General features: G+C 37.3%; 1 protein-coding gene across 2 annotated transcripts in view; it reads right to left on the reverse strand.

Moving 5' to 3' along the window:
- GPATCH2 (G-patch domain containing 2) overlaps positions 1–16,935 on the reverse strand; it is a 172,833-nt gene that overhangs the window by 50,931 nt on the left and 104,967 nt on the right. The window contains exon 7 of one of the 2 annotated variants that reach the window (XM_032317199.1): positions 1,589–1,628. The exons of the other annotated variant lie outside the window; for it this stretch is intronic. Within the exon in view, the coding sequence (XP_032173090.1) occupies positions 1,589–1,628 (40 nt within the window). The remainder of the gene's footprint in view (positions 1–1,588; positions 1,629–16,935) is intronic. 2 annotated transcript variants of the gene reach the window in all.

Consider the following 16,935-nt stretch of genomic DNA (forward strand, 5'->3'; position numbering starts at 1 on the left):
AGGGTTCACATCGACTTTATAAACCACAGCTACTGTAGATAGTAAGAATCAACTGTACTCATTAATTAATAACCTACATTCAAGACAGAAATCTGAAATGATGTATCAAAGTTTAAACAAAAGGCAGATTTGAAAACTGGTCAAAAAGATTTTAAAAATTAAAAGCAAAAAAGAATTGCTCAACTTTTTTCTCTTTATGATATTAGCATTGTTGATTTTTAACTGTAGGAAGAAAATCTTGGCTAGAAGCAACCAGTTATACTGTGATATGAAAGACAACTTTATAACATTACTTTAGTATTTCTAAAAGGTAGAAGAGGAGCTTCAAAAAATTGTTTTTTGGGACAATCTATATCCTGATATGACATATTACCCAGAAGCAGCATCTTCTTGTAAGCACTGTACATAGGTACACAGAGAGACATGAACCATTTGGGAAAGCAAAAAGTCGAATTTTTACATTTTGAATAATAAGATAAACACATCACAGACATAACTCAGTCTGGTTAATTTCCAAATCTTTAGAAACAGCAGTCCATATTATACTATTATTATGAGAAATATCTTTAAAGGGGACAATCACTCCTATGGAAAAGGGCAAGTTCACAAATACTCTTAAAGCTGAATTTACATGATATTTTTCTTTAGCTAGGCTCATGTGTGTTAAAAAGTTAGTATAGTTTATAATGCAGTATTTAACACCTTCTTATTATGAGTAAAAGGAACTACGGCATACACAATCAACTGTGGCTCAGCTTAAGAAATTAAACATCATGAATGTATTATCTACCTACCTACCTCTTTCCCTATCTACCTACCTACCCTTCACAGAAAATCATCCCTGTGGATGTGAGGTTGTTCATTCTCATGTATTTAAAGGCATTTCTTACATATTTTTGACCTACTTAGTAACTTTTATAATTCATAATGAGAAAAAAAATCAACAAGGATGCTAACTGTAAAATGCATATGCTTTAAAACTTCTCAAAAACCTAAGCCCTAAATTACCACAGCATGCTGAGGAGAGAAAACGAATACATTCAAAAGAAAAAGAAAAAAGTGCTTATTTTGTATGTGAAGTTCATTGAAATGAATGTAAAGTTTTTGTTAAGGTAACTAATTACTGTGCTGCCATGTATACTACTAAGCAATAAAAGAAAAAACCTCATGGAAAAATACAATGTAAACTTGTAAGAAACTATTACCATCTTCGAAACTTCAAAAATAAAAATATTCTCTTGCTGGCTGACCTTACTTAATATTAAGGAATTTTTTGAGCATACGTACTATCTTGATACCTCAACTTTGTGAAAAACAAATGTAAATGGTGAAGTCCTACAGACAAGTGACTCCCACAGCCTTCCCGTGGAGGTGACATTCGTGACAGGGGAAAGTGGCGGTAAGGGAGCATTCTGATGCTTACTGAGGATGAGGCACTTCGTTAGTATGTTAAGCACGGGCACAATCAACTTTTTCAATGAGCTGGGATGTCTATCTTTTCTCACAGAGCTGATCCACTACCTTGAAGGGAGACAGTTGATACTTGAAAGAGACTAAGAAACTTCCTTTTGGGTAGAATGTTCCTTACCTGGGCATGCTCTGTCCTAGCGCCAGGGCTAAACCAATGGCTGCAGAGGAAAGAGAAAAGGAGTTAGCATGAGCCTAACGAATAGCACGTGCTCTCACACGACCCGTCTGCACGTGCTTTAAGAAATGTATTCGCCACCAGCAATAGAGTCTTAAATATGCTTTATTTTAATGGATATTTCATGTAATTCTAGACTTACACCAATTTTGACAGAATTGTAAGAGTGCTCATAACCCAGTAATTTTCAATTTAATAAGCAAACTCAGTTAGAATTACATTTCCATTTAGTTATGTTAACATAAACTGCTGGGACTGTATTCATTTTACGAATCAATTCTGGTTATAAAAATCTTCAAATGCTATCATTTACCACAACTTAATTATAGCATCGTTACAACAAATTATGACCTTTGGATTGCCGGAGTTTTAAAAAAACATTAAAAATAACAGAATATTATATCCTCTGGCTCTGCCCCCAGGAACAATCACACAAAGCCCTTGGTGTAAATTCTGGAGCGTCGAAGCTAGAGGTACCTTGAACCTGATCCTTCCACTATGATAACAAATTGTGTTCTGGCTGAGAACAAGTTCAACAACAATGTTCAGAACATGGAAGTCGCTGCAGAGTTGACGCTTCCCTTCTCGAGCTGTCCTTGCCCTGCCTGACCCACCCGTACTCCATGGATCCTCAGGAGGGACCCATCTGGGGAGGCCTCTTCAGCCTCACAACCGGGGAGTTGTGATTAGTTGCCCGCCTAGACCTTCGGCAGTATTCTGCATCAAAACTACTTGCAAGCATCAAGGGGTAGGAAATCAAGAGAAACCCAGTGGCAAATAAACCACAAAAAGCCCAGAGAGAACGATACCAATGTTATTATTAATGCTACTTGTTTTTTAGAGAACAGTAATATTGCGGACTTGTGTTTCCCAAGCACTCTTTTGACACAGGACATGTATTATTTCCTCTCCTTATAAAAACCTTACAAGGTTCTTCTCACTTTCCAGGTACAGAAATGAGGCGCAGACACTAGGCTATTTGCCCACGGTGCGCACCCACCATACTATACTGCAGAAGGACAAGACACTTAAATTAAAAGGGCAGATTTCCTAAGACTTTGATGTAATCTCCAGCCTCTGTAGTACAAACACCTGGGAATAAACAGCCTCTACATTAATAGGATTTGTCTCTGCTCTTACTGGAACAACTTCTCAAGCTCATAGACGGTGATGCTCTTTGGCAGGTCACATTCTACCTTGATGTGGAATGGACACTTTTGGTATCTGTAAATGACATCTGGATTAATAACCAACTAGAAGCAAGCTATTCACCCAGACAACCCGACTAATATATTTCCCCCCTGTTAGGGATTGTGCCTTTGTATGACCAATGTATGGTTTACTAAATCATGGTGTGTAAGTGATCCTTTCAGAGTTCAAGGCAGAACAGTAGATTTAATAGAAAAAATAATCATTGATATGTTTTTGGATTAGACATTATAAAGAACTTTTGAGAAATAACCACTCTTTGTGTTTTAATATCATATCAAAGAATAGCCACAAAGATCTGGAATGAAAAAGCTAATAATATATTCCTGCCTTGTCCAACTACTTATCTGTGTGAGGCTGGATTTTCTTCATATGCTTCAACCAAAGCAACATCTCACCCCACGTTGAAAGGAATCTAAGCTATCTTCTATTAAGCCAGACATTAAAGTAATTTGTGCAAGCAATAGCATGTTCTCACTAATTTTTTTGGGCGAAAAAAATAGCATATTTTCCTAAAAGTATGCTATTTAAGTTAACATGTAATGGGCCTACTATATATTTATATATAAATTTTTTTTAGAGAGAATATGCATGTGCACGTACACGTGCATATGGGCACGAGAATGGGGGTGGGGGTGGGGGACAAAGGAAGAAGAAGGGAGAGAATCTTAATCAGCCCAATACAAGGTGCAATCTCACAATCCCAAAATCACCTGAGCCGAAATCAAGGGTTGGATGCTTAACCGACTGAGCCACCCAGGTGCCCCTGGGCTTACTCTATTTTTTAATAAATACATAAATACTGCTAAGATTCTTCTTGTCACAAACCGAGTCTCCCATCTAGCTAGTTCACTAGCCCAGTGAACGGCAGCACCGACCTTCCAAAGGACAACTAAGCTCAGCTTGGACCCCTTTCTCTTCCCTATCCAAACCACCAGCAAGTTACTTTTCTTATACCTGCTAACTTGACTCCATTTCTCATACTGCAGAACTACTGTGATGCTTCCAAGTTCCATTTTTTGAATATTTGGTTATTCACACCCTTACCTCAAGCAAACAAACAAATAAACAAACGCAAACCAAGGTCTGAAGGGTTGTCCACTGGTCTCGGGAGAAAGAATCCCTAAAGGGCCCACCGGCCTCAGCGTCATCAGTTCTTGCTTCCCTTCCTCCCGTCTCACCCCAAACTCCCTGTTTCTCTCCCATTCTGTGCTTACGGCCGACACTGCTTTCATCCTCTGAACACAGAGCTGTGCTCTCTGCTTGACATGCTCCTCTTGTCATTATTCCCTTAATTCTTGGAGGTTTCATCTCAATCTTGTTTTCTTTAAGGAAGCCTTTTATCTATCTCTATCTTTAGTTCAAATTCTTTTTTTTTTAAAGTTGTCTTTTACATGGGCCCCTGGGTGGCCCAGTCGGTTAAGCCTCCGACGCTTGGTTTAGGTTCAGGTCATGGGTCTCACGGTTGTGAGATCGAGCCCCATGGTGGGCTCTGTGCTCAACGCGGAGTCTGCTTGAGATTCTCTCCCTTTCCCCCACGCCTCTCCCACTTGCACTCTCTCTCTCTACAATAAATAAATAAATCTTTATTTAAAAACATTCTCTAAATTTAGAGTACTCAGCTCACTATATAATCATCATCTGTGTGTCAGTCTGTACATACACATTTAAGTGTGTGCTTACTGATCAATGTCTCTTTTCTCTTTTCTCAATGTCTGTCTTGTGCATTACTACAGATCTAGCACATAGTAGGCCTCACAGATATTTTCTGAATGGATGGATAAATGAATGGCTTGAGATACAGGGCAGAGTTTTAACAACTAGAGGCACCATGTTATTCTATGAAATGAGAAGAATCACAGCAACGGCTTAGGTGGTCTTCCAGATTCTTTCGGGGTCTCTCATGTTCTGTGGACCGGATGACCATGATGTAAAGATATTCCTCATTATTTTTTTCTATGAAACAAAAAGTCAATTCGAAAACTATGCTCCGACTATGCTCAAGAGAACCTTCATTTCTTTTATAAAATTGCAAATGTAAACCCAGGAAGTTCAGAACAGTGTGCCTGCTAAATCATGGGTTTTAGAATCAGAAAGATCTAGGTTTGAATACAGGCTCCAGTACTTACTAGGTAGGTGAACTGTAACAAATTACTTTTATTTTCTGAGTGCGGGTGCAATGCTGGGATTTAGAGGAAAACTATATATTTGGTTATTCGGATGATTAAAATGTATTTCTCATGTATATTTGGTCTTACTCCATGGCTCCCTGCTCACAGCTCTGAAAACCCTGGGAATTTCCTCAAGTGTTGAGAGTGACATTGTTATGTTAATGAGGTGGTTTTTGGACTTTCCCTGAGCCTGGGAGCTAGTGGCCAGGGGAGCCAACTATTAGACTGGCGGTTGGATTTTTCTGTCGCAATCCCTGACCTCTGGGGAGGAGAGAGGGCTGGAGGTTGAATCCATACCCAAGGCCAGTGATTTCATCAATCGTGCCTATGTAATAAAGCCTCTATAAAAATCCAAAAAGGCAAGGTTTGGAAAGTTTCCAGATAGGGGCAGAGAGAAGATGCAGGGATAGTGGTATACACCCGGATCCGACAGGAAAGTTCCCTGCACCTTCCCCCATACCTGGCCCTGGTGTATGTCTTCCATCTGGCTGTTGCTGAGTTATATGCTTTTATAATAAACTAGTAATCTAGTAAGTAAGACATTTCTCTGAATTCTGTGAGCAAATTAAATAAACCCAAGGAAGGTGATGTAGGGACCTCGGATTCATAGCCAGAATCCGACTGGGGTCCTGAGCTGGAGGCAGTCGTTGGAACCTTCGATTTGTATCTGCGGGGTCAGAAGCACAGGGGACAGCCTGGGCTTGCCAGGGGCATCTGAAGATGTGGGGCGTTAGGGGGCAAGGTGGTGTCGTAGGACTCAACCTGTAACTTGTACCATCTGATGCCATGTCTGGGTGCCTCGTGGCATAACTAAGTTGAAACAGGACAGTCAGTTGGTGTCCTGGACACTTGCTTGTTGTCATGAGAAAAAGCCAGTGACAGAAATGACACGTTCTGTATGAGTGTTAGAGAAGACACACAGGAGGGGCGCCTGGGTGGCTCAGCCGGGCAAGCGTCCGCCCTCAGCTCAGGTCATGATCTCAGGGTCCTGCCATGGGAACCCATGTCGGGCTCCCTGCTCGGCGGGGAGTCTGCTTCTCCCTCTCCTTCCCGCTTCTGCTCTCTAGTGCTATCTCTGACTCTCTCTAATAAATACAGGAAAATCTTTAAAAAAACCACACATACACACACAGGAAAAAGAAGGAGGGAAAAATCCGTTTTTCCATTATATTTGGTCTCTTTTTCATCTATACAATAAAATTAATCCTACTTCTCTTACAGGATTGGGAAGCTTAAACATGCTAAGAACCTGGCATAGAGTAGGTATTTAAAATAAATATTCATTTTCTTCTCCTATAGTACACGGTGAATTACAGTAATATGTGAACTTTTACTCTGTGAATTTTTGTAATAACTTCCTATTTATTCCTAAATGTCAGTAGATACACTAGTGTTCAAGTGTAATATTTACAGGATTCCCCCCCACTCCAGTTTTAGTGGGTTATCATACATAATAAATGCCGAATACAGTTCTTTTAAATTGACTTTTGGTTGAATAGAATACACTGTGTGACTTTCCAAAAGTCCGATTATGTATAAAATGGGGGTGTTGGGACTGCTTGAGAGAGGCAGTAAAAAACTGTGCATATGAAAATATGCACAGAGAGAGTGGTGCATATGAAAATACTCTGGAAACTATAATATACTATCCAGATAAAGCATCATCATCATGATCATCAACCTAAAACACCTGCTTTAATAATTATTCTGTTATTTTACGTAAGTACTTTATAAAAATGTCTTATGTAAAGGACTGTTCTTATCCTTATTCCAGAGATAAAAATTAAGACACATGTAAGTTAAAACGACTTCCCAAGGGAATCACAGTAAATCAGAAGAGGAACTGATCCAGTATATTTTATTTATCTTAATCTGAAGTTAAAGCCACTTTTATTTTTACAAAGCAATAGATGCCAAATTTCAAAGTACAAAAGTATTCCCAACGAACTAACCTTTAATTCAGGCAAATCTTGCTTTAAGCAAACTTGATATTTATACAAAAGATAAAAAAAAGTGTAAATATTTGCTTTATAAAGGAATTCATCATAGGATTACAGGAAGTTACCCACTTGCATTTAAAATAAGTTTTGATTTACAAATAGTACTGCAGGTTTATAAAAGTCTTATTCTTTAAAATGAAATAAAAGCAAATACAAATATCACTTAAAAAATCAATTAATATATCATATTTACTCAATTTAAAAACAGGTATCTCATAAGTGATTGGAAAAAAGGAAAAAAGTTCTGGAACCATTTAGGGTTAGCACAGAATGGGAGATGGAGTGAACAGAAAGTAACTGCAAAAATGAAGTCTTCAATATTTTTAAAAGAAAATGTCGTCATATGTTAATTTTATATTCTGCCTTTTCTTACTTACATTTTCAGAAAGTCAACAGAATAATTAAACGTGAATTCTAAAACAAAATGTTACTTCGCAAAAATCAGATACAAATGTCTCTCCTTTAGTTGGATTGGGTATCTTGTCACTTTTTGTGCACCTTTTCATAGTTATTTTTATGACTATTTCATGTATCTGGGCTAAATATTTGCTATTCAAAGAGCCCTAACATATATTAACAACTGGATTACCTATGCAATATATATACAGTTATATACGATTATATGAAATCTAAATACGCAGCTAGTATGACGTTAGGTATTATTTTATTAACAATCACCTTTTCCTAACTCTGCAGGCCTTCTAACTATCTGCACAGACCACATCTCATTTTACCTTTAAAACTGAGATTCCATAATCTGAGGTGTGCAGCAAAGTTGGCCGTTCACCAAATTTCTATAAGTAAGTCTTTTTAATAATTGAAGTTATTGTCAAATATAATTTTTATAGAAACTATCCAAACTTTTATTTCTTTTTAAAGATTTTATTTATTTATTAGAGAGAGAGAGAGAGAGAGAGAGAGAAAGCACAAGCAGGAGGAGTGGCAGAGGGAAAAGGAGAGGGAGAAACAGAATCCCCGCCGAAGAGGGAATCCGACATGGGGCCCGATCCCAGGACCCTGAGATCATGACCTGAGCTGAAAGCATCTGCCTTACTAGTGACTGAGCCCCCCAGGTGCCTCAATCCATACTATTATTCATCAATTTCTAGAACTTTCATAAACTGAGCTGAAAACCTTCTGTGACTCATAAACTGAGCTGAAAACCTTCTGTGACGTAGGCTTTTTCACAGTGAGTGCCCTGCTGGGCATTTGCTCTATTAACTCTGAAAACATTCTTTTTCACTTCTCAACTCAGCAGCCCTGCTTCTTTCGACTGGTCATCCCCTACCCTAAACTTGGTTCACCATGTGACCATATAAAAGTATGGTTTCAAAACTGAAATTCCTACACACTATTGTGTTGGAGCCTTTAAAATATTTTTTCCCTTACTCGTTAGAATCTGTTTTTAAGCTTGAAATGCTATGAGGTAAAATTATTTGAAGTACTGCTACATCAGACTGTTTCTGAGGTGACCTTCTAAAGCAAAACATGTATCGACTTAGAAGAATCCGTTAACTGACTGAAGGCAGTACTTGTTCTTACTTTCAATTAGGAGTTGCTGAGTATTTGGTAATTTAATGACCGTTTCTAGCCATTCTTTTAGATGAGTTATCACAGCTTTGAGGTAAACTGTAGTAGGGATGACATGAGGCCATGACGGTTAGTCTGTGCTTTCCCCATGCTTTTGGGCAAGTATCAGGAAGGGAGTGTGTCTTTCCCTCACTAGCCAGTAGTGGAACTGGCTGACCTTCACCCCAGAGCCCATGATTTGATGCGTAAGGCATCGTGCTGCATACAGTCACTTAAAGAAGATGAAGTCTCTAACCACGGCAAACTCATGATTCGTACTAAGGTGAATGAAGTCTGTATATAGTAACTATAGTCTAGAGAATAATGTGGTAAGTATTATCATCAGGTAGAAATAAATATCACAAGGGAGAATATAGAAGGCACAGAAAATGGCTAGTGGCACTTCTGTGAAAAATGCCCAGGATTCCTGAAACGCTGTAATGCCTCCTTGACAGCCCTGGAAATGCCTAGACTTCCAGACTTCCAGTCATGCCAGTAAACTAAACTGCAATTTGTCTAAACCATTATTTGTAGAACATCCTGTTACTTTTTCCTGCAAGCATTCTGTTCAACATGGGTCTTCCACCACTTTTGCATACATGTTGTCTGGCACAGTTATGAAAATATCCCCCTCACCTATTTTAGGTAGAAATCTAAAATTTTTCACCATAAATTTAAATATTTGCAGAAGATTAGTTTCTTGAAACTGTATATATTAACATTTTAGAAGAAAACCATTACACCGCTCCTCTAAATATACACATTGGGATCCGAATATCATCACTGATTTCATATCTGCTTTGACAACAAAACAAAACACTATGAAAAGCACTTCTTTAAATATTGAAAATTTACCTGGCTTATTTTCTCCCTGAATTTCCAATATCACTGTCACATAGAAGTTTATCCTAATGTAATATCTTTTTATGCTTAAAAGTCTTTTATTAGTAACCTTACCGTATTCCTTTGCAACAATAATGTGTGTCTTTATCTGTCTATCTATCCATCCATACAGTTTTCTTAAATTTCTGTGACTATAAAACTAGAGTTAATAAATTATTTTCATGAATATATTGGTCAGTCAACACTGGTAACTACTCTTAGTTGATAAGTTATTTAAGATCTGAAAAAGTTATCATTAGTATTTAATTAATGAAACCAGCATAAATGTTTTTATAGCCCTAAACATAATACAATTTTATTAGGAGTGGCATAAAAACCTTTTCCCCCAAACTAGTTCATGTAACCATTGACGAGTATTATCCTTTATCATTGATTCTATTCACACTTCTTATTTTTATCTATTTGAGTGCTCAGAAACCTTGTTCACATAAATTGGTGAGTGGAAATAAAAAGAATCTGGTTAGAGCAATCATTTGATTATCAAACTCCTTCAGAGATTTAAGCCAAAAATCACACAATGATTTATAGATTAAAGAGAATTTTTAACAATCTACCAACAACTAAAAATAATTAGAAACTATCTACCTAATTTGCAAAAGGCTTTGTGATTTGGTCATTAGATTCAATCTGTCAACATACAATATCAGCACAGTATTTGGAATGTCCCTCTGTTTGGAACCCAAAAGGATTTTACACTCTGAAGCAATGTGCCAAAGTAAGAGTAGGACTGGAGGGTGTAGGGAGGGAAGCGGGGGGGCCTGGAGGGGGAGTGTCTTTTTTTCCAAAGTGGAAAAAAACCAATTGTGAAAAATGAGAATCAGCAAAGTAACTAAGTCTAATGATGTCAGGAAAGAAGGTCTATAAATATGGAAGCAAAGGAATCTGGAAATTGACTCCCTTAAAACTCTTGGTGACCAGGATTGCCTTAGAAATTATTTACATATCCTGAGGGTATAAATATCTTGTTTTTTTTCTATTATGAGACACCAAATGTGGCAGCAGGAGTCAGTTTTATGTATCTAACTTTATAATAAGAAACAGGTTGAATGAAGTATGGACTTAATTATCTGGGAAGAAAGTCAGGGAGGCATATAACTAAAACTATGTCCGTACTTACCTCAAACACTATATACCTTCTCCTGTTAAAGGAAATGTTAGGAAAATTTCAGATATTGGGTTTCCTCCCCAGGATAATGAAAGAGACAAAATGAAGCACAAATGTGGTCAGTTTTTAAACTGACTAGAGAAAGAGGCCAGTACTAACAGATAACTCAAATGGGACTGTGTGTGTGTTGTGTTGTGTGTGTGTGTGTGTGTAGTGTAAAATATGCCTGCACACTTATTTATTTGTATAAAATAAAATTCTCATAATGCTGTATCCTATGGTATCTCCCAAAAAGAAACTTGTAGAATGAGGACTACAAGGCACCTTCTTCATTTGCTCTACATGGGTAAGGGCAGGCCTAAAGAAAGGGGTAAAAATACAGATTTGCTAAAAGAGGTACTTCAGTCTAGAGATTACAATTCAAGTTTAATGAGAGACTCATAATTAGGGAAAGTCAGGTTTGGAATTCCCATGTGGAAGCAGGCATTGGCATGGAAGCTAGAGTGAACAGGGCTATGACTGTCATGACTATGGCTCTGGTCTAGACCTTCTTCAGAGTAGAGGTTTCTTAAAGATGGTACCTAACCTCTGGAGGACATTGTTTCACATGGCTCAAGGCAAAAGCCTTTAGCATAAAAGCTAAGTAAGGATATAGGAAAGACATCATGGCCACTAACATTTCCAGGTGAGGAATAGTAACCATAAACACAACAGAAACCTACTATATTCTTGAAGGAATCCTAATGCCTAAACAAACAACGTGGCCACTTGTGACTTTAAACTCCTGATGATAGTACTAACCAGAAAGGGGCTGCTAGGGACAAAGATGGTGACAGAGGAGGCCACTGAACTCTCCCTTTCCATAGACACACCAATTGTACATCTGTAAGTGGAATAATTTCCTCTGAGAGAAATGCATAAACTACTTGAGTGACTCCTACATGTCAAGCAGATGAGGAAAAAACTCACACTGAAGTAGGTAGGAGACAGAGAAAGTAGGTAGGAGACACATTCTCACCATAATCCCACCCCTGGCACTAAGCCATATACTCAGTAAGAAACCCCAAATTCCCAACTTCTCCCTGTGGGGCACAGGGTTTGGAACATACTCCTAGTATTCCAAACTTTCAGGACTCTCACCCTGGGATGGGGCCCTGAAACATCTAGCTCTGTAAACCAATGGGGCTTCTGTCCACAAGACACATAGGACTATAGAAAGCAAACAGGCAGTTCTTAATGGGCACGCAAACACTTACCACAGCAAAAACAGTTCTAAGAGGAAAGTTTATGGTGATAAAAGCCTATATTAGGATATCAGGGGGAAAAAAAGGATCTCAAGTAAACAACTTTATACCTCAAGGAGGTATACACATAAAAAATCAGCCAAACAAAAAACCCCCCAAAAACTAAGCCCAAAACTAGCAAAAAGAAGGAAATACCAAAGATTACAGTGTAAGTAAACAAAATAGAAAAGATAACAGAACTGGATGAATGAAACTAAAAGCTAGATTTTATAGAGAGAGAACAGACAACGCTTTGTCTAGATTAAGAAAAAAGAGAGAAAACTAAAATAAATTAAATCAGAAATGAAGAGAAGACATTGAAACTGTTAACACAGAAATACTAAGGATCATAAGAAACTACTATAAACCATTACATGCCAACATATTAGATACCATAGAAATGGATAAATTCCTAGAAATACAGTCTATCAATTTCAAATAATAATTAGATAATCTGAACAGACTAACTTCTAGTAAGGAGATTGAAGCAGTAATCAAAAACCTCCCCAGAAAAGAAAAGTCCAGGACCATACGACTTTACTGGTGAATTCTACCAAACATTTAAAGAAGAATTAATAGACAGTCATTGTACTATACTGAACTCCACAAAGACACTTCTGGGGCAAGGGAGAGTCAGACAGGCACTGGATGACTGTGCCTCATTGAAGAAAAATAAGTAAACATGGACAAAGAAGGTCCCAAAAAGCTGAGGGGCAAAATTTCATCATATGCATCCCTTGTGCAAACTTTCCAGCACAGAAGCATCCAGATGCTTCAGTTAACTTCTCGGAGTTTTCTAAGAAGTGTTCAGAGAGGTAGGAAAACCATGTCTTTTAAAATGGAAAAAAAAAAAATGGGGGCATTTGGGTAGCTCAGGCAGTTAGACGTTCAACTCCTGGTTTTGGCTTAGGTCATGATCTCACTGTCAGGAGACTGAGCCCCATCAGGCTCTGTACACAGTTCAGAGTCTGCTTGAGATTCTTCCCACCCCTCGGCCCCCTCCCCGCGTTTGCATGCGTGCTCTTTCTAGAATAAACAAAATCTAAAAAAAAAAAAAAAAAAATTGAAGACATGGCAAAGGTGGACAAGGCCCGTGATGAAAGAAAAATGAAAAGTTACATCCTTCTTAAAGGGGAAACCAAAAGAAGTTCAAACATCACAATGTACCCAAGAGGACTCTTGTGGCCTTTTTCTTGTTTTGTTCTGAGTATCATCCCCAAATCAGCATCCCAGCCTATGCACTGGTGATGCTGCAAAGAAAGGGGGAGAGAAGGGGGATAGTTGCAGCAGATGACAAGCTGCTTTATGAAAGAGAAGGTTGCTAAGCTGAAGAAAAGTGCAGAAACGAGACTGCTGCATACCCAGCTACAGGAAAGCCTGCTGAGGCAAAAAAGGGAGTTGTCAAGGCTGAAAAATAAATGAAAAAATGGAAGAGGAGGAAGATGAGGAAGATGAAGACGATGAAGAGGAAGAAGATGATAAGTTGATTCTAGCAAGGTTTGCTTTTTTCTTATCTATAAAGCATTTAACCCCTTTTATACACAACTCATTCCTTTTAAAAACAAAAGACTAAAATGTAATGTTGTGTAAGTTATGGTTTTAAACTATTCAGTGTCTATTTCTGTACAGTTAACGTACCAAATGTGTCTTTAGATAGCCTTGTCCTGGTGGTATTTTCAACAGCCACTAACCTTGCCTGGCACAGGATGGGGTTGTAAACCGGCATGGAGATTTAGAGCAGCTTCTCGTTGGTGCACACCCCAAATTATTTATCAATGGGAATGGTACTGTCCTCATTTTCCCTTGTCTCTGAGGCAGCTAATACAAAGTAATTGTTCTGTTAACTCAATACCACTTTGTAGTTGGAAAAAAAAAAGAGAAAGAAAAATAATTTGCACTTTGTTTTGTTGATATTCTAATGTCTCCAAGCAAATACAATTTTTAAGTTGAAAATAAATAAAAAAGAAAACAATATCCTTCTCAAATATTAAAAAAAAATTAAAAAGGAGGGAACACTTCCACACTGCATCATTTTAAGATCAGCATTATGGTCTAATAACAAAGCCAGATAAGGACACTGCAAGAAAATTATAGGCCAATATCCCTGATGATTATAGATGCAAAAATCTTCAACAAAATACTGGCAAACCAAAAGCATTAAAAGGATCACACATAATGATCAAGTGGAATTTATTCCAGGGATGAAGGAGGGTTTAACACCTGCAAATCAATAAATGTGACATAGCAAATTAACAAAACGAAGGATAAAAATTGTATGATCATCTCAATGGATGCAGAAAAAAGCATCTGACAAAATTTAACATCCTTTCATGATAAAAACTCTTAATAAACTGGTTAAAGAAGGAATGTACCTCAGCATATAGAAGAAATGTACCTTAGCCACAAATATGATAAGCCCACGGCTAGCATCATACTCAATGGTGAGAAGCTGAAAGCTTTTCCTCTAAGATTAGGAATGAGACAAGGATGCCCCCTTTTACTACTTCAACTCAGTTTTGGAAGTCCTATCCTAAGCAATTAGGCAAGAAAAAAAAAAAAAAAGGGTACCCAAATCAGAAAGGAAAAAGTAAAATTATATAGGCTTGCAAATGATGTGATATATAAAAAGAAAACCCTAAAAACTCTTACCACAAAAAGCTGTTAGAACTAATAAACAAAACCAGCACAGTTGCAGAATACAAAATCAAGATACACACAATTCGTTGTTTCTACAACAAACTAGCAGAAGGAGAAATTATGAAAGCAATCCCATATATAATAGCATCAAAAATAATATAATACTTAGAAATAAATTTAATGAAGGAGGGATGTGTACACTGAAAACTACAAAATATTAATGAAATAATTGTTAGAAAACACAAATAAATGGAGAGATCTTTTATGTTCATAGACTGGAAAAATTAATGTGGCTAACATGTCCATACTACCCAGAGGAATCGACAGATCCAATGTATTCAATATAAAAATTCCAATGGCAGTTTTTACATAAGTAAGAAAACAATCTGTGTGGAGCCATAAGAGGCCTCAAATCACCAAAGCAGTGTTAATAAGGAATAAAGCTAGAGGCATTACACTTCCTGGTTTCAAACTGTATTACAAAGCCATAGTCATCAAAACAGCATGTAACTGGCTAAAAACAGACACAAAAACCAATGGAACAGAATAGAGAGCCCAGAAATAAACCCATGCATATGCGTCAGTTAATTGACAAAGGAGTCAAGAATGTATGCTGGGGTAGGACAGTTTGTTCAATAAATGGTTTGGGAAAACTGAACAGCCAACTTGCAAAAGAATGAAACTGGAGCCCTACTGTACCCTACACAAATATCAACTTAAAATGGATCAAACAGTTGAACACAAGATCTGAAATCCTAAGACTCCTAGAAGAAAACAGGAAGTAAGTTCCTTGACATTGATCCTGGCAATGATTTTTTTTGGATCTGACACCAAAGCCAAGGCAACAATAGCAAAAATAAACAAGTGGGACTACATCTAACTAAAAAGTTTCTGCCAAGCAAAGGAAACCACTGACAAGATACAAAGGCAACCTATGCAATGGAAGAAAATATTTGCAAACCACATATTGATAAGGAGTTAATATTCAAAATATACTGGATACTTTTATAACTTAATAGTAAAAATCTAATAATCCAACCTAAAAAATGGGCAAAGTACCCAAATAGATATTTTCCCAAATATTTGCAAGAGCAAAAAATCCCAGGCTAAAAGGGACAGTGAAGTTAAAGGTCATACTAAGAGAGGCAGCCCAGAGAGCTGGACCATTATCTGTGAGGGACAGATAGCGGTGAGGTGGAAAGGTAACTGGAAACAGATCATGGGGAGTGTTCAGTAACATGGCAGAGAAGCCTCTCGATTGTCAAGAGGCAATACTAGGGGTTTATAAGTGGGGGAATAAAAGAAGTACAACTGAACTTAAGTGCAGAAGTAAGTAACATGTACTCAAACAGTGAGAAAACAGAGACAGAAAGATTCCCTAGGATCCTATAGTAATATAAAAGTAACAGAGCTTATTCAAAATAATAAGGCAGGAAATGGAAAAGATGGGGTCAGCATGAGAGACTAAAGAGACGGGACTGGACTGGCAGCATGTAGGGTGCGAGGTAGTAAGACGACTCCATTTGAGTCCTGACTGCGGACTGAATGGTAAGCAAATGCACTGGGGCAACCAAGGAAACTCTAAAACTCTAAAAATAGTGATATTGGGGTTTAGATATCAGAGAATCTTATTTAATTGATTAAGAACCACTGGGGAGATTGGTGTGTAAGGGACTTTAGGAGAAAACAATGAGGGTCATACCTGCTAATTTGAGAAGTAATACTCAGTTGACATTATCCAACTTGTCTCATTTTAAATTCACACCTTCATGTTTTCATTCACCCAATAACTATTCACTGTCCACTGGGCACTGTTAGCACAGGACTCCAATGTGATAAAGAGATCTGTCTTCGGAGCATTTACAATCATTACCAAATGCAATTTTTGGTTTGAAAACAGCTCTATATATACTTGCTATGATTCATATCAGAGCAAAAAATTAAGAAGAAAATATACAAGTCTTTAGCTGCCATTCTGAATAAAAACTTCACTCTTTTTTCTTTCTGCTTGAGGAAAACAGAGAAAAGGTCTAATAGGATAATACAAATGAATAACACAAACTTAAGAAAGGGGAGATTATTATACTGTAATCCGTAAAATAAATGTTATAGGAAATAATAATCTATATGAATACTATTTTATATTATACAGATTATATTTATATTCATAATCTGTATAAAATAAGCTATAGATGAAGAATAATTTCTTCTACACTGGTTAAGGAATGGATTTAAAATCTGGGATCTGATGGATCCTAACAGGATTACTAGCCAGAAAAAAAATTTGTTCAATTATTAATTCATGTCTTTCCACATCTTATAGTCTTTTTCAAGTTCCACCATCTTCACAGGAGACAGGCTACTGACCCAAAATATATAATGTTTTCAAGTTCTTCCAATAAAGATATTATTT

This window comes from Mustela erminea, chromosome 17 (genome assembly GCF_009829155.1).
Source record: "Mustela erminea isolate mMusErm1 chromosome 17, mMusErm1.Pri, whole genome shotgun sequence".
Taxonomy (NCBI): domain Eukaryota; kingdom Metazoa; phylum Chordata; class Mammalia; order Carnivora; family Mustelidae; genus Mustela; species Mustela erminea.